Raw genomic sequence first — 23,911 nt, 5'->3', positions numbered from 1 at the left:
ATTCGTCCTGTTTAGTCCAAAGAGCCCCAGTAACCCTGTCCTAAGAGAAGTATGTCTCTTAAAGACCTTGAGGCATTATATGTACCTTTAGGCCATGTTGAAACACACATAACTGGTTTAGGATTAAATTCAGCCTAATCACTTGTTATTAAGCAAAATATTTTCAAGGTAACTGCTTGTTTGAATTTAATATTTGCTTATGTTCAAACTCAACCTTTTGTCACAAGACTCAGCTCCTGATAGGGGGCCCTACATATAGCAGATGTTCAGTAGATGTGGTTGTGATAAGGAAGAGGATCTCTGTGAGACAGGGAGGGAACAGGGATGATTTACTTCTAAGAATCTCAGAATCTCTCAACATTGTCTCCTAAGGTAGCTGTTGAGTGGAATTGATTGGATAGTAGGTGGTCGCATTTAGCTGGCTAATCTCTCAGTGTTAGTAGTAACCACATGGCTATTGTTTTTTGGAATCCCTCCTTACTATTCTAGCCTCTCTCCCTTCCAACTCCCAACATAGAAAGAAAGGAAGAGAATATCCTTTCCCAAGGATTTCTCTCATCAAATGTGGATTAATTGTTCTTTTTTACTTCCTTTCCTCTGGGGTCTCCAAAGCTGGACACTGTGGGACCCCCGAGCTAATCGTCAATGGACAAATCAATGGTGAGAACTACAGCTATCGGGGCAGTGTGGTATACCAATGCAACCCTGGTTTTCGCCTAATTGGGATGTCAGTGCGCATCTGCCAGCAGGACCATCACTGGTCAGGGAAGACCCCTTTCTGTGTGCGTAAGTATGATAATAGCATTCCCTAGTAGTAATGAAAAATAAGAACAGACAGTGTTTATATTCAAAGACAATGAGTTGGAAAGTGGTTTGGAGTATGGAGTGGAGTAAGACATGTATCTCACATGTCTTTCTCTTGGGAACATTGAAGAAGAGAGTCTCTGGTTCAAATCCAATCCAATTCATTAGACTCAGTCCTTCAGTTTAGAGTGGAAAAATTAAGGAACTTTAGAGCAGAGATTGGAGCCAGTTTGCTTTTTGATGAGATGTAAAAGGAGAAGACCTAGCATTAAAAATATTTTATACCTTTCTTTTCATTACCTGTTATTCCACCATTATAACTTCATTCTTGTGGCTGTTAAAGGCTTTTCAGTATTCAGGAATCCACTTTCAAAGAGCAAATCAACCTAGGAAGTCATGCCCTGAATAATTGGTTAACACTACAATATTATATGTTAATCAAGATGGGACACACCTTGGGTAGGGAAGAAAGAGGGCCCTGAAAAGAAAGATGGCAGCACTCAAAAGACAGGCTTTGCTTAATGACCAAGTTTGCTTGTAGCCATGACGACTGAAAGATTGTTTCCAGCTAAATTATGGGATATAGAATATGGTTGATTTTCCACTATACTGGGATATGGACCCGCATGGTTACACTTTTTCCCCAGGGTATAAAAAGGTACTACCCATCAGCCCAATTCTTGGCAGCCTTTTGGGTATAGAGTAAGATGAAGCTCTCAGCCATGTTCTATATTATACCCTTCCTCACACACATATATACAAAGAGTCCCATTTTAACTTCCTGTGCCAGTGTTCTATTCTATCCCAGGACTCAAGCTGCCCAAATTAGACTTTCAGCATTAGACTGAGCTGCTATAGTCACTGTTCTCCTATTTTGTTTGCAGCTATCACCTGTGGACACCCAGGCAATCCAGCTAATGGCATCACACAGGGCAGTCAATTTAACCTCAATGACATGGTGAAGTTTGTCTGCAATGAGGGATATGTAGCAGAGGGACCTTCAGGAGCCCAGTGCCTGGCCAATGGTCAATGGAGCAATGCATTGCCTGTCTGCAGAAGTAAGTCCTCCTGCATGGTATACACATCCTTTGTCTCTGACTCCTCTTGGATTTCTGGAGCCCAAGAACAAAGAAGGTCTTCCATGACAGCATAAGCTTAGCCTCCTAAAAAGTCATCACACCTTCAGATTCTGTCCTCTCTAAGCCATCCTTCATATCTTTGCCAACCCTAGGATCTTGGTATACATATTTGATCTTATAACTCTCCCCCTCAAAAACCTTCAAAAATTGTTCCAAATGTTTTACAAAGTTTACCTTTTTAAGTTGCAAAGTGATGCATAAATAGCCATTCTTATGTAAAGGTATTTTTTTTTATGGATTTGTGATTTCCTCAGTGTGTGGACCTTCCAGTGAGGAACATCCTCTGTCAATGTAGATGAGCACCTTCTGTGTAACTTACCACCTTCAAGTGTTGCCCAGGGCTAAGAGAGGCTGGGTAACTTGTCTGGTGGTGTGATGCATCTGCCAGTAACATCTTAATCCGGAAGTGGAACTTGAGCCTAGCTCCAGCTCCATCAACTTTGCCACATCCTCTGTGAAGAACAGCTTTGTCTTGGGCACCTCTGTGGATGAGGTCATGATCTTTCTTAATTCCCAGGCAGTTTTGGTCTCACACTGAACTGCTGCTAATACTTTTTTGGGAAGATTGACATTTCTTTGTCTAGCTGATATGGTCTCTGCAATATATATTTCTCAACCATTCTCTCACAATTTCTACTGTTAACACCCTAGTTCAGGCTCTTTCTGCTGTTATTAGCCTCTTAACCTGTCTCCCTGACGCACTTACTGCTAAATTGATTTCCTTAATGCGCTGTTCTAATGTATCACTTCCTTGCTCAAATAAAGACCAGATTCTACAATGGGATATTATTAAAGATAATGCAAAATCTAGCTCTTTCTAGGCATAATTCACATAACCCTCTCTTCATCTGCTCCACATTCAAGTCAAAATGAATGAATAACTGAAACATTTATCAAGTACTTACTGTGTGCAAAGCACTGTGCTAGGTGCTGAAGTTGCAAATAGAAAAGTAAAACAAGCCCCTGCCCTCAAGGAGCTCACATTCTGGTAGGAAAGACAACACATATGGAAAAGCACAGCTACAAATCAGATGGAAAAGTCTTATGGATCTTAAGGTATAGCAGCAAAGGAGATAGTAATTGCCCCTTCTTTAATGTCATTTCCACTGATAAAATCATATCATTTTCTAATGTTGAACCATTGAAAAGGGCCAAGGACTATGGTGACAAGAACTTTCTTTTCTGGGTTTCCAGTAGACATGACTATAGTACCTACAGGAGAAGTTGGCAGGGTGCATCTCCACCTGGGTTGCTTCCCAGGATAATGACTGAGGACACTGTGCTGCAGCATTATTATTCCCTAGGCTCCTGGGCTCAGGGTGCTGTTCTGTCTTCATCAGGGTCTGAGGGGAGATGGTGGTTAAGGTGGTGCCGATGATTTACTTGCCTGCCCACATGCTGCCTCCTGCTTTTCCTTCAGGGTGCCTTAATGTTTCAGCCAGGTTGTCTTGCCTGCCCTGCGGCTGGCCATTGGCCAGCAGTTGGTGGGAATGGCTGCCTCCCCGGTTGATGGCTGTCAGAGTTTGGCTAGAAGCAGGACTGGTGGGTTATGCTACTCCTAATGTCCTTCTGCCTATTTGCCTGTTGGTGGCAATTGATCAGCAGTGGCTGATGGTGATGAGGAATGACTTGTCAAAGATTTCTGCCCTCAGTGATTGCTGTGGGTGCTGAACTGGAATGTACTACTTTCTGTCCATCAAATACATTCCACGTTTTCCTGGCCCTACATTTTTGTTTACTTTCTTCCCTATGCCTAGTTTGCTAACCCCAAACACCATCACCAAACCTTGACTTCTTACTCATTTTTCAAGACTCAGAAGATACCACTATTTCTATGAAATCTCTTCTCATCAAGCTACTAGAATTGATGTTTCCAGAGTGATCTTCTAGCTTATCATATTCTAATGTATGTGACAGTTATCTCTGCTTATCTTCTTTCCCTACTGGATTATAAATTCTCTGAGAACTCTTTGTCACCATAAATAGGAGGCTCTCAGAATATCACACTGTATATAGGAAATCTCTCTTCCCTATGAATTCTGTACTGGATAGCTTCCATGACAGTGGTAAATCCCTTCCACAAGCATATATCTCTCTGTTTTGTATCTTTTTTGATATTCATCAGTAATCATTGAACAGTCATTTCAGTTGACATTGTGTTGATTGCATTCAAGCCCTAGAACATTGCAGGATATCCTAAAAGAGATCTGTATTTATTGAAGAGAGTTTGAACTACTAATCCACTCAAAAGAAAAAGTGGATGAAGAATGCTTATTGTACAGATCGTGATATCATAGATGTTCTACTTAGCTGTGATATAGGCTTTCTTCTGGACTTCCCATAGAGCCTTGAACATGCCTTTCCTCAATGTACTCAGTCTATCATGGGCTCTCAGTTCAGATACTACAGCCAGCCACAGCTATTTGGAATGCTTTTTAGGGTGTCGATGAAAAAGCCAAATCCTCTGAAGTTCTCTGATCCTGTGTAGTTCACAATATTTCTGTGCATAGAGGGAGGGCAGGGAAGCTGAGATCTTTGTCAAGGCCTGACTGGAAGCTTCTGCTAGACACACATCTCTTGGTTTTGTGCATGCCCACAGGATGTGACCAAGCCAACCAATCCAAAGAAACTAGGCAACATTTGCTTTCTTTTATTGAATCCAAGTTAATGGAGCTTTTATACTGTAGTAGTCCTCTGTTTTAAAAAGACAAAAGCCAGTTTTCCATCTACTGTGGATTCCTGGCCCTCAGTACGAAACAGGCAACTCTTTCTTGTCTTTAGTTTTCTTCAGTGAGTCAGTCAACAAACTTTTATTAAGGATCTACTAAGTACAGTCTTCTATAGGACCTGCTTTATCCAGTGATTTTCTAAGACATCTCAGTTGATTGATGGTTTTTCACACTTAGTTGGAAGTCTGTGATTGTTGATTGGGTGAACAGTTGAGATGTGTTATCACCCTGGTTAAGGGTGTCAGGGGGTAGCTTCTTGTTACCTACTTTAAGTAGGGGATGGTAATTGTCCTGGGCTGACTCCCCCTCCCATATGCTTAATGAATATGTGAGGCTTGATAATTGTCTTCTTTAAAGCAAAGGGCTATCAAATGGGAAAGGAATTAGACTTGTTCTGCTTGACCAGGAAGGGACTAGTGTGAAACGTAAGTGCAAGTGCAATGGTTGTCACGGGAGCGGGGCTGATTGTGGCACAATGGAGAGAAAAAAATTTTCTAACAATTCTAGCTGTCCTAAAGGAGAATGATGATTATCCCTTGGGAGTAGTAAGGTGCCTTTTCAGTGGAGGTATTCATCTACATACTGAATAGCCCCTTGTCAGTGCTGTTGTAGATGAACTCTGAAATCCCTTCCAAGTATGCACTGTTTATAGGGTAGGTCCTTAATAAATGTTTGACTGACTCAGTGAAGAACACCAGAGATAGGAAAGAGTTGGCTGTTTTACACTGAGGCCCATGGATTCACAACAGAAGGAAAATTAGTTTTTGTCTTTTTAAAATAGAAAAAAAATACCAAGGTATAATGGTCCTAGTCATTTGGATCTCCTCTAAGAAAGGGTTTTAAAAATATTTGCAACAGTTCTGTGATAATGATCAATTAAGGAAGCAAAATGCACATGGGGGAGAGTAAGAAAAGGGGGAGGTTGAGTGAGTGTGTGTGTGTGTGTGTGTGTGTGTGTGTGTGTGTATATGTGTGTGTGTGCGCGCGCGCTCACACGCCGTGCTCGCAGAAGACTGAGAATTTCTGTGGAGAAGCATCGCCATCTTGTGGTCTTTTAGGAAGTTACTATTTGCCATTTCCTTCTGCTCATTTTACAGATGAGAAACTGGTCTGACGGCTGGAGTGCTGAACGCGAGGTTATGGGGCCTCGTTTCAGATACTTCTTGTTGGTTCTGTCATCCTGAACAAATCACTCAGTCTCTTAGACCTTCAGTTTATCAAATACAAGAGTAACACAAATAATAACTGGCATTTATGTAGCGCCCATTACGTGCCAGACGCTGTGCCAAGCACTTTAAAAAACATTATCTCATTTGGCCCTCTCAGTAACCAGGAGGTCAATTCTGTTACTGTCCTCATTTTACAGATGGAAAACCTGAAACAAACACAGGTTAAATGACTTGCCCAGGGTCACGCAGCTACTAAGTGTTTGACTACAGATTTGAACCCTCTCTACTAGGCCACCAGCCACCTTCTATCAGCAAAGGATGATACTTCCACTGCCTACATCACGTGGTAGTTGTGAGGAAAGCGTTTGTTGTTTTTGTTGTCTGACTCTTCATGACCCCATATGGGTGCTGGATTTGCCTCCAGCAGATTAAGGCAGACAGGTTAAGTGACTTGCCCAAGGTCACACAAATAGCAAGTGTCTGAATGTACATTTGAACTCAGGTCATCTTGACTCCAGGCCCAGTGCTTTGTGCACTATGGTGCCACCTAGCTGCCTTCAAGAGGAGAGCACCTAGGAAAACAACTCTAGGACTATGTTGTTATCATTATATAAGATTTGTCATTTAAAGGGGCACTACAGGAGATAAGTAGAAACGTATCTTACTAGGAAAGTTGCTTCTATCCTAATGGCTTAATGCTCACACATACCATTAGCTTCTTCAGTAACAGCTGCAGTTAGATGGAAAATGCAATTTGGGTGCTATGAGTTGTCTTTCATCCTACCAACAGATTAGGATGTTTGAAACCTAAAGCGATAAGCTTGAAGTGCTTCCCTGATCACTAATCATTTGTCTACTCCAACTCTGTCAGCAGCAAGAAGATAGGGCATGTTGTGCTTCTTAGTGCCCTTCTTTCTCCAAGGTCTTCTAAGCTGTGACCACTGCCAAGTAGATGATCCTGTTCCTGTCCTGAGAAATCCTTTATCAATCTAATTTCATAGTGGGAAGAGCATTGTCCTGGGAATCAGAAGGCCTGGGTTCTAATCTGGGCTGTACAACTAATAAACCATGTGACCCTGAATAAGTCACTTCTCCGATCTGAGCACCAATAAATGGGTTGTTTCTCAGTTCTTTCTCTTCTTTCTCTTTGTCATATTCTTTTACTTTCCAACCTCTTAACACTATTTCAGATTCTCCTCTGCTTCATCAAAGTGTGATTTTTTTTTGTTTGATTGTTTTTTTTGCTTTTCTTTTAATCATTTCTTCAATCCTGATGAGGACTGCTTTACTTACTTGGTAAACTGAAGATTAGAGAGGAAATTGTTTCTCTAGACCAGGGATTCCTAACTGAGAGTTCATGAACTCAATTTTTCTCTCTTCTCTTACCCCTTAATAGTTTGATTACTGTATTTCAGTATAATTGGTTCCTTTGTAACCCCAAATACATAAAATTTTATTTTATGCCTTTAAAAACATTGTGAGAAGGGAGTCATAAGTTTCACTATATTACCAAAGGGACCATGATGTAAGAATCTCCTCCTAGAACTTAAATATTTTCCAAATGAAGAGAGATTAGTTGCCTCTGAAAAAAGCACCGACATAAAACACTCCTGATAAATCATTGAAATAGTTCTCTCATTTGTCATATCTTCTTAATTTTGGTGCTTTGTTACTCACCAACTGTTCCCAAGTACAAACAAACTTTCCTGGGAAACACATGCTGCATTGCTGCCATGAGGAGTATTTCTACATTCATGTCAGAGATTAGTATCTTGTCACCTGCTCTAAGTGTGGTATGGTGACTGCCTGGGCCTTATACCACTCCCTCACATAACTGCTTATCAGTTGATCTTTTGAAACACTCCAAACTCCCTGGTCACTTCTGGCTTTTTCTCTTCCACCAGTATTCAGAAACTGGTTTTCCTTATCACTGGACCACCCTACAGAGAAAGCACTTTATAAATTCTGTAACACACTATGAAATTCCTATAGAATTTATGAAACACTGTCTAAATGCATGAGCATGCTCTTATTATTGTTGTTGCTGGTTTTTATTCCTGACAAACTAATTCTTTCAGGACCTTAAAGTACATTTTATTTCTCGGTACACTAAATGATTTCTGTACCAATAAAATATCCTAGAAATTCCCTCCTTTACCTATACCAGTTCCTAGATGTCTAAAAACCAGCATATGCCTGGTAGAAGTCACCTACCTTCCACTCCCCGTAATTCCAGGGCATGCCAGGATAGAGAAAATAGGAATATATAGGCACAGCTGGGAGGGGAAAGAAGTATGGGAAAAATATAGGCTTAAAACAATTGTAATGAGCTCCATAGTCCCTCTTCTGTAGTAAATACATATGAGACTTTTCCTATCTCTGATTCAGTAGTACAGCACCTGAAGAAGTACTCTCTCATCCTGAGAGATCAAAAAGATTATTACATGCTATTTTCCAAAGTACTTCATTCCAGAGCCACCTTCATTCCACACTCCCTCTCCCCCAACCTGTGTGGTCCATCAGCAAGGAGCATGGCACCTCCTTAATCAGAGGTGTCACTTAGCCTGAGTGGTGAGAGGGAGGCCAAAGACCTCAACACTTCTGAGTGGAATTAGAACTAGATTAAAATGTAATTGGGAAATATTTAACAAAATAAATAAGTTAAAATACAGTAGAACAGAGATAATGTTAATATATGATTTTCTAAGTCAAATATTTGGCTGCATGGATCCTCATGTATGGTTTAGTGGCCTCTGTTCCTGTGTGAGTTTATCACCACTGTCCCTTACTTGTTGCCAGCTTAGGGACTCTTGCTATAAAGGAAATGTATGCCAACTTGGATTTTACATTTATTATTTTTAATTTTGGCAGGAAATCCTCATTTCCCTTGTAATACTTTGACTTCTCTGTCATTTATTTGCAGTCATCAACTGTACAGACCCTGGACATCAAGAAAATAGCATCCGGCATATCCAGTCAAGTGGCCCCCACCGTTTTAGCTTTGGAACCTCTGTGTCTTATCAGTGCAACCATGGTTACTACTTACTTGGGACACATGTGTTGACTTGCCAGGGGGATGGTACATGGGACCGATTCCTCCCCCAGTGTCTCTGTAAGTTAACAAAGTAGCTCAGTTTTAGTCTTAATATAAGGGAAAGCCTCCTCACAATTAGAACTATCTTCAAGTAGAATGAACTATCTTGGGAGGTACTGGGTTCCTCCTCATTGGAGTAACTCTGTCTGAAGACAGAGTCTAGATATTAGAGATGTCGTGGAGGAGATTCCTGGTCAGGTCTGGGTTAGACTCAATGGCTTCTGAGGTCTCTTTTAACTCTGAGATTCTATGATGGTTTTCTTCCCTATTTGAAGGTCATAATCTTCCCTGTCCTTGCTGAAAATAAGAGCCATCATCGTTATATATAAATGACATTTCAGTGGGAATTTCAGATAGGTTTTAAATTATCTAGGAGAAAATTATACAGTCAGTAGATGAAAAACTTCAGGCCATTCAACCAAGGGAAAAAAATATGTGTGTGTGTATATATATGTTATATATTTTATATGTGTTTTATATACATATATATTATGTGTGTTATGTATTTTGAAATAACATTTCCCGCAAATATTTCCAAGGATTTTATATTACCTTCTCTGGGAAACCTAGATTTGGTTCCTATGATCATTACAAATGCCATGATTATTTAGAGTTGCTAGATTCTTTATTTTTTATCTCTTCCAGTGGTCTCCTGTGGTCATCCTGGTTCTCCACCCCATTCCCAGATCTCAGGGGACAGCTATACCGTGGGATCAGTTGTGCGTTATAACTGCATGGGCAAGAGAACTTTGATCGGCAATGCCACCCGCATGTGCCAGCTGGATGGACACTGGAGTGGCTCTCTACCACATTGTTCAGGTGTGAACATAGGGAACGTAGCCTGGGAAGAGCGAAAGATTGGTTGCTTTTTATTGGCCTCATGCAACGCTTGGGTGAAGTCCATTATAACCATTTGGAAGACCTGGCTGAGTCAGATTGTGTTACCACATGTAGCATTTTCTGGTCTTCTACAGAACTTGAAAGTTTAGAGTGGTACTTCATTCTCTCAGATGTCTCTATTAAATCCAGGCATAGAGTTTCTGCTACCCATCCTTTTTCCCTTTATCATTTTTGTGTCTTCCTTTCTGTCTAGTTTCCTTTCTCTCCTTCCTCAAACTAGCCTAACTTTTGTGGGCTGTTTGATACAAGGATGCTGGAGGATAATGGAGGAGATAGGCTGCTTAGCAGGAATACCAGGCCTGGTATTTATTTATAGAACAGAAATTTTGGAGAACTTAGTGGAAGGAACACAGCATGCTTTATAGGTCATTTGTATAGTAAGGCCATTCCACAGTCATTGAGGTGAGAAATGAAGCTTCCATCAAAGACTTTGGTCACACATTTTTTTCTCCTTATGAAACCCCACTTCAGGAAAAGATTTGATAAATTCATTCACACTCAGGTATAAGTGGCTTAAAATGTTATCTTACCTAGGGTGATTTATACTGGGGCGAGGAACAAAGTCTTCCATATATTATTGCTAAAATCTGCCTCCCCAAATTTCCCCCCATTGGTCCATTAATCTCCTTCAAACCCTTTCTGTTCTCTGAATGTAAACAGAATAAATCTAATCACTCTTCTCTATGGCTTTGGATACTTGTAGGATCATAGATAGAGAATTAGAAGATAGCTTAGAAGTCAGCTGGTCCAAACTCATTGTTTTATAGGGTGGTAAATTCTTTGGCCGCAACATTTCTCAAAGGCTCCCTCTACTGACAGTGATCACAACCTCAGAGAAACTCTTACTGCTTTCTCAGCATCTGTATTGAGTCAGTCACCAAGTCCTGTCAATTCTATCTCCAAGATATCTCATGGCTATCCCTTTCCATTTCTACTCCTACTCCCAGGGTTCAAGCCTTCATTACCACTTGATTTGACTCTTAGGAAGGCAGGGTAGCTTAATAAATCAAATGCTGGATTTAGTTAGGAAGATCTGCCTGTAATGCTGAGTAGCAGCAATATGAGCCTGGGCAAACCACTCAGCTTCTTGAAGTTTCACTCACAGGGTCGTTGTGAAGTTCAAAAAAGACAAGGGATTTAAGGCACTTTGCAAACTTTAAAACGCTATAAATATCAGTTATTTATGCCTTCTGAGGTCCCTTCCAACTCCTAGATTCCATGATGTCTTTTTATCATCTTCTGTCCCTCAGTCATGAATTTAAGCTTTTGCATTACCTTTATCCTTGATAGTATTCCCCACAATATACTAAGTATTCAGTAAATATCTGTTGATTGAATGAATGCTGCTAAATATACCTGAGTGTTAGGTGTGAAAAAAAGAAAGATGGAGGAATACCCACTGACTTTATCTAACAATTGGTAAAAGATCCTAAAGAAAGATGCTCTTTTGGCTAGATTTTAGATTTTTTTTTTTGGTCAGAGTGAATCCTAGAGGAAGACATTAAAATCTTATAACTTTACCTAACTGACCTAAAAACTCTATATTTTGAAGTCCATGAAGCTACACTTTGCCTTTGAAAGATTAGTACAGTTTTAGGCTCATGAAGTTCTCATGCTTACTTTCCCTTTTTATAGTGTTAGAAATAGCTGGGTTGTTCCCAATGGTCATGAGCACTTCCTTCTGATTTCTACTTGACCTCTGTGGTAGACACATGAGACAAGGAAATAATATTTTGAAATAATATGAGGTCATCTAACACAGCCAGATTTTTAAAGGAAATTAATACTCTTGCCTTGAGACTGGTCCTGTAAATGTCCCTAATTTCACTAGTTCACGTGGCTTCTTATCTTCACCTACAGTCCCAGGAATTAACTTTCCCACTTCTCATTTCCACCATTTTCTATTCCTTACGCCACATTAACACAGTGGATTTGTTTGATTCTGACCAGCAGGTAGCAGTGTAGGAATTTGTGGGGATCCAGGCATTCCTCCCCATGGTATCCGTCTGGGAGATGAGTTTGTTATTGGAAGTCTGATGCGATTCAGCTGTGAACCCGGCTACATGCTCCGAGGGTCATCAGAGAGGACTTGCCATGTCAATGGCTCATGGAGTGGTACTCAACCTGAGTGTGAAGGTAACATATGAAATTTTCTTCCCATTGCCTGTTCTCTCCCACCTCCTCCATTCCTTTTCTCAGAATTGACCAGTGAAATTCATAACCCAAGTTCATAACTTTGGTCAAGAAATAAAAAAGCAAGAATATTGGGCAAAATATTTGAGAGAAAGTGCTCTTACTTCTTTTCTCTTCCTTCCTCTCAACCAACTTTTCTAGTATTGGGGGAAAATAAGTTTTCTAGAATCCAACTCTATACTGAGATTGGAGATGATCAAATTTATATACCCTAGATTTATCTCTGTCCTCATTCACCTAAGTATCCTTCTCATATTTGGACTCAATCGATCTTCCTCACTTGGATAAAATTGGAAATATTAATAATAACAATAGCTAACTTTGATATCCTGCTTACTATATACCAGGCACTGTACTAAGTGCTTTTACATTATTATCTCATTTGGTCCTCACAACAACCCTGGGAGGCAGGTGTTGTCATTATCTTCATGTTATGGATGATTAAGCAGTGATACAGCAATTAAGTGACTTGCTTAAGTTCACATAGCTGGTAAGTGTCTGAAGCTGGAGTTAAACTCAGATCCTCTGGACTCCAGGCCAGACACTCTAGCCACTGTACCACCTAGCTACTTCTTTATGATAGTAGGCATTGTTTTCATATCTAAATAAAACCTATAATAAAAGAGCATCCATTGGTAATAGAAGCATTGAACCAAAAAATACTATTTAAAAATTGACAGTATTGAAACTAGCAAATATTACTACTCCAAATGCCTTGGGGCTTTGTTTTTTGGACTGGGTCTCTGATGGATTGGTGTTTCAAAACAGAAAAACAAATTGTTGATTATTCTGTTTGTGTGTGTGTTTATATATACCAACACACACACACACACACACACACACACACACACACACACACAGAGGCACATCATGTTTTTGGGGGGGATTTTTTTTGGCAGTTGGGGTTAAATGACTTGCCCAGGGTCACAGCTAGTAAGTGTCAAGTGATTGGTCTGAAGCCGGATTTGAACTCAGGTCCTCCTGACTTCAGGGCCGGTGCTCTATCTATTGCACCACCCAGCTGCCCCCACATCATGTTTTAAATTAGCTAGGGGCATTCTGGGAATTTTAGGAAATAGTATAGACTAAAAATGGCTTAAAGAAAGAAATTTGTAATTGACAGGTCCATAACAGGCTTTAAAAAATATTTAGTATTTGATTTTTTCCCCAATTACAGGTAAAAACAATTTTTAACATTTGTTTTTAAAATTTCGAGTTCCAGATTCTCTCCCTCTTTCCCTCCATCCCCTTCCTCCTCATTGAGAAGGCAAGTAATTTTATATAGGTTGTATATGTGTAGTCTTGCAAAACATTTTCATATTAGCATGACAGGCTTTTAAGGGACAATTTGGAGCCCCCTCTAACCTTTGAGGTAAGTTGAGGCATGGTATAATGGGAAGAGCCCTGGATTGAGAGGCTGAGGACCTAAACTTTGAGTCTAGGTCTAGGCTTTGCTGCTTACTTGTTCTGTGAGCTTGGGCAAGCCCTTCTCTCTAGGCCTTACTTTTTACATCTGTAAAAAAATGAGGAACTAGAACTAGGTGATGTTTGAGGTCCCTTCCGTATCTAAATCCCAAAGTCTCATGCATGGAGAACAAACATTTCTCAGAGAGGCAGATTCCTGCACTGGAGGGACTATATATTTGATCCAGTCTGGCATTTCTAATCAATTAGGCAATCAATTATTCAACAGATTTTATTAAGCATTAGAACTATATTTGATGTATGAGTGGCACATACTAAGTGCTTAATAAATGTCTTTTGACTGATTGCCCAGAGAGAGCTTCCAATCCATTTGGAAAGGTAACACAAAACAAACAACATAGAAAACAAGGCAAGAATTGATATATATAGTTACATGGCTACATATTTTATATCTTTTCATCTTAGACTATAAATACCCTGAGGGCAAGGAATATATCTCATTCATCTTTGTGTTCCTTCTAGCGTAAGTCTTTTGCTTGTAGTAGGTACCTGAGAAATATTTGTGGAATGTATCCACACCTTACATATACAAGCAGTCCCTGACTTAACAAACAACGCTGTATGTATACAAGTGGTCACCTCCATACAAACATACATCCATAGACCAGTGGCATCATAGTGGAATTCAACTTTCCTTCCCAGTCTTCTACTTACCATTGTCTGGAATTGTTAGACATCTTCCCTCTTCTCATCTCACCCCTAGCTAGATCAGTCTGTGTTGAGATCTAAGTGGTGATAAAGGAGAGGTTTATACCGTTTGTCTATCTCTATCAGATTTTAATCTGGCTCTGGGCAGTTCTAAGCTCCTCGGGCTATGCTATGCTCTTTCTATGGGGAGTGAAACATATTGAATCACTTTGCTCTTTTGGCTTCCTAGTGCTATCTTGTGGAAACCCAGGAACACCAAGCAATGCCCGAGTTGTGTTTAATGATGGCTTGGTTTTCTCCAGCTCAATCATTTATGAGTGTCGAGAAGGCTATTATGCGACAGGCCTGCTCAGCCGACACTGCTCTGTCAATGGCACCTGGACTGGGAGCTCCCCAGAGTGCACAGGTGAGCTCCACACCAGTACGGGGTGTATGTGTGTGTGTGTGTGTGTGTGTGTGTGTGTGTAGGGGTTGGGCCAAGCAGCAGGGTCTGTACATATCTATATCTCTATATCTGTATGTGTTTACAATAGTACACACATATATCTATATGTATATGAGTGTACATCCATACCCATGTACATCTATACTGTAAATGGCTATGCATCTATATATGTGTAAGTGTATGTATGTATTGTACAGTATACATCTGTACATGTGGATGTGTAAGAGTATATATTTGTCTGTGCATGTGTGTACATGTACGTAAGTGCAAGTGTATACTATATGTGTATGTCTGTATGTGTACAAGTGTATGTTTGTATGTCTACAAATGTACCTCTGTAGATGTACACCTGTACTTGTGACAGTGTTAAGTTTAGACAGTGTATATAAATATCTGGACACAGTGTATATGTGTATTCTTGAACTTGTGTGTGTGCACATCTGGATATGTGCTGTGTATCTGGATGTGTGTGGATGTGTACATATAAATGAATGTATTCTGTGTGTATATGTCTGGATGTACATCTGGATATGTGAACATTTACTGAATTGTGTGTATATCTGGGACAAGTATACATCTGGACATGGGAATGCATATGCATGTATGTCTAAATGTTTGTATCTCTGGACTGTATACATGTACATCCGGTCATATGTGCGTATACACATCTGGATGTGCATCTGGATTGTGTACATGTACCTCTGGAGATGGGCACATGTACAGCTGGATGTGTATACATTTATTAGACTGTGTGTGTGCACATCTGGATATATGTACTGTATGTCTTGATATGTGGTTGGATGTGTACAGCTGGACTGTGTATAGGTATGTCTGGATGAATTCACATGCACAGCTGAATGTATGTTTGGGCAGTTTCATATGCGCATATCTGGATGCGTGGACTTTTACCAACCCTGTACATCTGGATACTTGTGTACACACAGGTTTTGAATGTGTACATATATCTCTGAATAGGTGCTATTGGATGTGTGGAAATCAAGCTTTGAGAAAGAGAGGATCGTTTGTGCTGGAAATGGTCACTTTTTCGTCTCTTCCTTCTAGTTATAAACTGTGGTGATCCTGGAATTCCAGCTAATGGAATCAGACTAGGCAGTGATTTCACATACAATAAGACAGTGACATACCAGTGTGTCCCAGGGCATATGATGGAATCTGACAGAGCATCTGTGTTGAGATGCACGAAAGATCGGGTATGGAATGGTACCAAGCCAGCGTGCAAAGGTGAGAACTGAAGCACTCACGTATACCACTATAGTGGGTGGAGATGGGGGCAGGATGGAGGGAAGGACAGGATGCAAACTTGAGGCTTGTTCCGTTTATGTCTGTGAAGAGAGGAAAGAAGGAGGAAGAGGAGAATGCAAATGTGAAGCCTCTTTCCTGGATTTCAGTTGGTGGCTGTTTTGTAATTTGTCAAATGCCTTTTCAAATTGAAATTGACAGAAATTAGAACACAGTAAGCATGTAAGATCTTCAAATCCTGGCCATGGCTATTTAAGCAGGTCCTCTTTTCTGGACTTCTACTACTTTCTCTATAACAGGGAGCTATACATAATCATTCTGCCAGCTTGGAGATGCAAGACAGGAGAGCCCTTGGAAGTTAGTCAGGGTCAAGTTCTAGCATTTTATGTTAGCTTTTATTAGGTTTGTGATCTTGTAAAAGTCACTTAACTTTTCTGTACCTTAGTTTCTTTGAAATGGGAATAAGAATGCCTGCCCTGGCTATTTTATAGGTGACATAGTATATGTGAAGTGCTTTGTCACTTTATAAAATTTATGAAGTCCTGTGCAGATGTTCACTCTCAGGTAAAATTTAGACTGTAGAAGATGATGAACTGTTGAAGCTTAGATCTGGATGGAGGCTTACTGGTCCTCTAGTCCAAGTCATTTGTTTTACAGATGAGGAAACTGTGGAACAGAGAAAATAAGTGACTTCTCCAAGCTTACACAGCTATCAAGTGACAGAGCTAAGAAGAGGGGCTGGCTAAAGCCTAATTCAATTCTCTTTGCCACTGGTCCTACCACATGGCAGCCTATAATTTAAAGCAACGGACAGCAAACTATGGCCAGTTTGGCTTTTAGAACCATTCTTAGCTAAAAGGCTATACAAAAACAGATGGTGGTATGTATTTGACCATTGGATCGCAGTTGCCAACTCCTGAAGAGCCTACCACTTACCTGACATTGTCCTGGGCATTAAAGAACTCATAATCTGGTTGGAGAAATAACTAATAGGACCAGACAATGATGAGCGTCACAGACAGAAAGTGCGTTAGGAATTCAGAACAGGTAAAGGTCACCGTGAGTGTTCCAGATCAAAGGTCAGCAGAAGCATGGAGGAAGAACACTTTGTTCTGAGTCTTGCTCAGAAAGCCTCTAACCTCTGTCATCTTGTCAATATGACACAGTATTGTGAGCCTTAGCTTAGGAATCAAAAGAGAAAGCACAATTTGAAGCCAGTGCTCCCATTTATTAGCCCTGTGACCTTGAACAAATTCATTTGCTTCCCCACCCACTTCCCAGGGCAGTTGTAAGGGTCAACTGAGGTAAAGTACTTTGTACCCAAAGGTTATACAAATGTGAGTTATTGTCATCATCATCTTTGTTGGCTTGGATCCTAACCCTAATAAGGCAGCCAAATAATTGTTATGCATTTATTTTCAAAATCCCCAGAAAAGACACCTAAGGAAGAATTCTATCGTGCTGCTTCTTTCTTGGAAAGGAGAAAATAGCAGTGCCCTGAATCTCTCTGTACACTTAGCTCTACAGTTTAACTTTCTGAGATTAACTTGTTTGACCTGATTTTTATCACTGAGGCTAAGGACGTGTATGTCTCATCGTACTGGGAGATCTTTGAAGATGGGAACTATGTTCACTGTAACACCTGAGATTCCCTAAAAGCAGAGGGTCATGAATCCCAAGAGGCAGAGATAGAGTTACTTACATTGTTAATGGGCTTTGATGGAGCATAGTTCCTCTAGAAAACTATCAAGACACAACACCTTTGATTTCCTTTGCAGCCATCCTGTGCAAGGCACCGCCTCCTGTTCCTAATGGGAAAATATTGTGGGGTCTGACTTCATGTGGGGCTCAAGTGTGACGTATGCCTGCTTGGAAGGCTATCAACTCTCCCTACCTGCTGTGCTTACCTGTGAAGGCAATGGTTCTTGGAGTGGAGAGCTGCCCCAGTGTTTCCGTAAGTTGGTGTCAGAGTGGGATTGTGCTTGTATACAAAGAATCCAGGTGACCTTCTTTGGGGTGTAATGTTCCTATTGAATTCTGTCCTGGTCAGACCATATCTAGGGCACTGTGTTCTGTTCAAGGCACAATTTTGGAAGGATAATGATGAGCTGGAGAGTGTCCAAGGAAAGATGAGGATGGTGAAGGGCCTTTGAGATTATGTCATATATTATTACTGGTTAAGGAGCTGAAGAAGCCTAGAGAAAACATAGGAGAGAGATGATAGTTATCTCCAAGTATTTGAAGGCCTAGAAGAGGGATGGTAGTAGTTCTGGTTATCCTCAGGAGACAAGATTAGGAATAATTATTGCATCACCTTTTAAAATTTGCATTTTATTTTATTTTGTGATGAATGGAAAGTCTCAGAGACATAATGTCTGGGTAATTGATAATCAGTTTATTAATTATAGCTAGCAAATAATAAAATGATTTTCATTGGCTTTCTCTTATAAACCAAAGATGAATTTTAAGGGCCACTGATAATTTAAATACCCTTGGAAGAGTGGGTGTTTCCAACAGGTGGAAATCAGCTCTGATTGGTTAACAATTAATGAGAAAATAAATATTATAATGAGAGGTGGTCTTATTCTTATGAGAGCCTGGGGCCTAGACTTTGATTATGTCACTCTTACTCAGACCCATCCCACCTTCAATCTAGAAAAAGGGATCTACCTTTACCCAAGTCACTTATGTCCTACTTGGTTGGGATCTTACCCTGGATTGAGAAGAATGTTAACCTAATCTCATTATCAACCCTGTCCTTCAGAAACTGCTTTGACCTCATAAAGAATGAGGAAATAGAAAGGGAAGAAACCCTAGATTCCTGCAATATAAGTTGGTTACTAATATAGGAGAAAAATAATAATTTCTTTCACTTTTTAACAAGCATTTATTTTCTCTTCCTTCCACCTTCCCCCACCAATCAGTGTGGTGCTGGGGGAATTTATAACATAATCAAAGAGAACAAGTTCTCATGTTGGCCATGTTGAAAAATGTATGTCTTATCATGAGTCCGTCACTTCTGTCAGGAGATGGGTAGAATGCTTCATTGTTGGTCATCTGGAATTGTGGTGGGTCATTACATTGATCATACCTCTGAAATCTTTCTGGTATTTATCTTTATGATATTATTATATAAGATGATTTCCTAGTTTTGTTCATTTATCCTATATTGGTTCATAAAAGTCTTCCCAGATTTCTCTAAAAACCATCCCCTTCATTATTTCTTATAGCACAGTAATATTCCATTACATTCAAATACCACTATTTGTTCAGCTGTTTTCCAGTTGATGGACACTCTCTAGTTTCTAGTGTTTGATGGCAACTTGGTATTGCAGTGGATAGAGTCCTGGGCCTAGAGACAGGAACACTCGACTTGAGGTAAAGAAAATTTAACTTGTGATCACTTTTGTGCCTATTAAGTAGGCACTTAATAAGCTTATAATAATAATTATTGAATCAATTGACAGCTTCAACAACAGGGCACTAATGATCCTGTTTTCCTATATCCCCTCAAACATTTTGTCATTTTCCTCTTTTATCTATTTTATCATCTTTGATACTTTAATGGCTATGAGGCAGAATTGCTTTAATTTACATTTATTATATTTATTTGGGTGAATTAATTTGCAAAAGGGCAAATTTAAGACTGATGTTGGGAAAAACTTCGCAATGATTGCTGTTCCAAACCACTTTGGTCTGCTTTGGGAAGAAGTGGATTCCTCCTCACTGGAGGTCTTCAGTCAAAGGCTTAATGACTACCCCTCTCCCTAGAAGGGATTTTTGTTGAGATAGGGTTATATGGCCTTTGAAGTCCCCTCCAACTCAGTTTTTATAAGTCTTTCTCTGCTGGGATCTATCATTTAATACTAGAATCACAGATTCTTATATTTGAAAGGAAGCTCAAAGATTATCTAACCTAGGAGTTGGCATACTATGGCCCATGGACAAAATCTGGTCCACTGCCTCTTTTTGTATGACCTGTAAGCTAAGAATGTTTTTTTTTTACGTTTTTAACAAAATAACATTTTAGTTCAAAAAAAGTCAAAACCATTCTTAGCTCACAGCTATATAACTGTAGTGTGCTGCCATTAATCCGCAGGCCATAGTTCACTGACCCTTGAAACCTATTGGGTAAACAGAGTTGTTTGCTCCTTCCCTGACTCCCAGTACTTCAGTATGAGGAGATTCTTAGTCAACAACTTAAAATCCTTATGTGGAAAAAAGGGAACTGGAAATATTTTAACCCAATGCAGGTAAGACTCCAACCTGGAACCATAGAAGGAATTAGAACAGAGACAAAGGAAGTGGTTGTCTTCTAAGGGCTGCTACATACTCATAGGGTTGGGTGCCTCAGGAAATTTTGTGGCAGTATTCTCTGCTATGAATTTCCTTACATGCAGGACCTGAAGACCTTCCTAGAGTCCTTTAGCCTATAATTTCTGTTATTGTCTAACTCTAAACAGGTAGTTTGTAAAGATTAAGCCCAAAACCTCTGCTGAACATGGTGTTGAGAAAAGAAGGAAACTTAAAAATAAGGAAGGGTTTAAAGACAGCAGGCCCCACTCCCCAGTTCTTTTCACAGCTCTAGAATGAACCATATCCCCAGTGTCTGAGAGTCATGAATTGTGAATAAAGCTATGTACACATACGTTTTGTCCTATCTTAGCCTCGCTATTGGTCATGTCACAGTAACGTTTCTGTGAGAAGTACTTTTGTTTTTATTGCTGTGGGAGGAGGAGGGAAAGGGATACCTACATCAAGGATGAAATGATTGTGACACAAACAATTAAAATGTTTAAAGCAATAAGCAAAAACAAAACAAAAAAACTCCACCAGTATATGTGTAGCACTGTGGCATACTACTGCCCAATATCGTTGAATGCCAAATTTAACCTGTAATCACTTTCTTGTATCTGGGGATGTGCCAGATGGATCAGCTCCAGGAATCAATAGGTTGATCACTAACCATGGAATTTGACCAGAGCAGCCTGAGAAGTATTTGTTGCTACTGTTCTGCATGTTCCCAGGGAATTAGTGCTTAGTGACCAAACTCCTACTCTACATCTTGGGATTTACTCTTTCTTTGATTTCTTACAGAATGCTAGAGCTGGAAGGGATCTTGGAACATGGCATTAGAGCTGAAAGAGGCCTATCTTTATAGGCCACTTTTATTCAACAAAAGAACCAATTCTGTTTGTGCCTTTTGCTTTTAAGTTCGTGCTGCAGCCCAGTAGCTGCTATATCCTTTCCATGTATGATGGGAAATTCATATCTTCCCCTGGCCCTGACATAGTGAAGTTCTTTCCTACTTAAGATGATATCCTGTGTTCTTGTTAGTTAAAAGTACATTGTGAAATTAAGTGCTGAGAAGAAAAGAAACACGTAAAACCAAGTTGTCTATTGGTCTTCCATACCAGGACATTAATAGGGAATTAATCAAATAGTAATTGGCAGAAAGAATGAGCAGCATTAGAGGTGATCACATGTCTAATGGTGCTTCCCAGACCAGTCACACTGGTGAGGTCTAGAGCCAGTCTACAAGAAAATTAGCATGAGGCTGTTAGAACAGCTAGCTGGTTTCTGGAGAGTTGTTGTTGTTTAGTCATTCAGTCATGTCTGACTGTCTGTGACACCATGGGCTATAGCACATCAATACTGTCCATGGAGTTTTCTTGGCAAAGATACTGGAATGGCTTGCTATTTCCTTCTCCAGTGGATTAAGGCAAACAGAGGTTATGTGACTTGTGCAGGGTCACACAGCTCATAAGTGGCTGAGACCAGATTTGAACTCATCTTCTTGACCCCAAGCTCAGTGCTGTATCCACTGAACTACCTAGCTTCTAGAAAGTAACTATAGTGTTCATGTCTCTCTTTTGTTCCTTAGCTGTGTTCTGTGGAGATCCTGGCGTCCCACCCTATGGAAGGAGAGAAGACCGGGGGTTCTCTTACAGGTCATCTGTGTCATACTCCTGCCCACCTCCTCTGGTGCTTGTGGGCTCATCAAGAAGATTCTGTCAATCAGATGGGACATGGAGTGGCACCCAGCCCAGCTGCATAGGTAAGAGGATATTCCAGCACCAGGCAACCGTACTGCTCTGGCAAATAGCAAGTCTAAGTGTTAGACAAAGTTATCTCACAGATGTGGTATGAAACCCTAAGCAAAGATTCCACTTGACCATTTCTGGGCCTTAATATTTAGAGAAATCGTTTTCCTTTGACCTCTCTGAAGAGAGAATGAAATAGGCATAGCTAAAGTGATATTGGGAATATAGAATCAACAGGGGAGAAGAGAAGTCAAAAAGGTGAGGAGGTCAATAACTCTACACACTTGTTTGAAATAGCTATTTTGCCAGGTGGGGAGAGGAAATCTTCCAAGTTCTCCATCTGGATTGTTTCTAATTTTTATAACCCAGATCCAACTCTTACCATGTGTGCAGACCCTGGCGTACCCCAGTTTGGGATTCAGAATAACTCCCAAGGCTATCAGGTAACTGTAAAAATCAGTACTAAGTTGATTAACTCCTTCCTCATATTCCATCTGGGCCTACTAAAGGTGAAACCAAGCAAAGATATTGTTTAGGGACAACAACAGCTTAGGGTAAGGAATTGGATGGAACTTTAGGAGTGGGGGAAATTAGTTTTCACTTGCCTGCTGGAAATTGCTGGAGAAGGGAAGGAGAGCAGTTTTTAGACCACTTAGAAATGACATTGGGTAATAAGGTCAGGAAACTGAATGGATGGTGATAATGGGGGAAGAGGTAAAGGATGGTGATGGGGAACCCAAATGGAGGGTTGAAGATAGATGATAGATGAAAGTTTGATAAGGGAGGGCAGATTGAGGGTAACAGTGGAGGTTATAGTGAGGATAATAATGGGAAAATAGTTGGAGAGTTGATCTGGAAAAGACAGGATGATGATACAGTAGATGGAAGATGATGATGATGATGAGATAAAGGGAAGGTTGATAGGGCATAGTTACCAAGTTGATGATGAAAGAACAGATGGAATATGATGATGGGAGATAGATAAAGGTGATGATAATGGGGACAAATGGAGGGTGATAGGTGTGATATAGAGAGGGTTAGTGGTGAGGTTATAGTATAGATGGAGAAGGATGATGGAACAAATAGAAGGATGATGTTGATGGGCAGGTACTTGAGGGATAGCGGAGGGTTCAAGTAGAAGAGTAATAATGGGAGTAGTGAATATGAGAGGGGAAAGCATATTGGAAGTTGCTAATGAGGCGCTTGGTTATTATCTCAGGTTGGAAGTCTAGTGCTTTACCGTTGTCAAAAAGGTTACTTGTTGCAAGGCTCTACCACTAGAACCTGCCTCCCCAACCTTACTTGGAGTGGAACTCCACCAGATTGTGTCCGTAAGTAGTCTTAAATTACATCACAAGAAATTTTAATTATGCAACAGAGAGAACTTACCTATGAGGTGGTGAAATAATAGCTACTGGAAAGTTCTGGTCTTTTAAGAGAAGATTTAGGACATGAGGCCACAACTACTCCTTTTCCCCTTAGTAAAAGTGTTCACGGCATAAGGGTCTTAAACCATCTTATGAATACCCATATTAGCACCACCACCTTGCCTTATAGTAAGTAAAGGCCATTTGTCACGAAGGTAGATGTCCAAGGGCACGGGTGGGGTTATCTTCGTGGAGAAATTTAATATACAGAGAAATTTCCACCTTTCTAGAAAGGAGAAACCTTAGAGCAAGGAAATGGATGAAATAACTTCCAAGGACTTTATCACATTCAGGTCCTTATAGTCTCTTTCCTGTCTTTTAGCACATCACTGTAAGCAGCCAGAGACACCCACCCATGCCAATGTGGGTGCCCTGGATTTGCCCTCCATGGGCTACACGCTGGTCTACTCCTGTCAGTCAGGTTTCTCTCTCAAAGGCGGCTCTGAACACCGTACCTGCAAAGCTGATGGCAGCTGGACAGGGAAACCACCTATCTGCCTGGGTGAGCCTACATATGCTCAATGATCTACTATTGCCAGAAGAAGTGTAATGTTGATGGGAGAACCTTGTGAAG

At 40.4% G+C, this 23,911-nt stretch overlaps 1 protein-coding gene across 1 annotated transcript in view; it reads left to right on the top strand.

The window, feature by feature from the left end:
- CSMD2 (CUB and Sushi multiple domains 2) overlaps positions 1-23,911 on the top strand; it is a 974,125-nt gene that overhangs the window by 913,289 nt on the left and 36,925 nt on the right. Inside the window, 13 exon segments of the mRNA XM_078157010.1 lie at positions 613-786; positions 1,689-1,862; positions 8,765-8,953; positions 9,581-9,754; positions 11,789-11,971; positions 14,391-14,567; positions 15,669-15,848; positions 17,645-17,685; positions 17,688-17,820; positions 21,751-21,924; positions 22,280-22,353; positions 23,130-23,241; positions 23,660-23,839. Coding sequence (XP_078013136.1) covers positions 613-786; positions 1,689-1,862; positions 8,765-8,953; positions 9,581-9,754; positions 11,789-11,971; positions 14,391-14,567; positions 15,669-15,848; positions 17,645-17,685; positions 17,688-17,820; positions 21,751-21,924; positions 22,280-22,353; positions 23,130-23,241; positions 23,660-23,839 — 1,965 coding nt within the window.

The sequence above is a fragment of the Phascolarctos cinereus genome, unplaced genomic scaffold (genome assembly GCF_003287225.1).
Source record: "Phascolarctos cinereus isolate Bilbo 61053 unplaced genomic scaffold, phaCin_HiC Scaffold_726;HRSCAF=1367, whole genome shotgun sequence".
In the NCBI taxonomy this organism is placed as follows: Eukaryota; Metazoa; Chordata; class Mammalia; order Diprotodontia; family Phascolarctidae; genus Phascolarctos; species Phascolarctos cinereus.
Note: the sequence above shows the minus strand (reverse complement) of the source record. Positions and strands in the feature narration are given on the sequence as shown.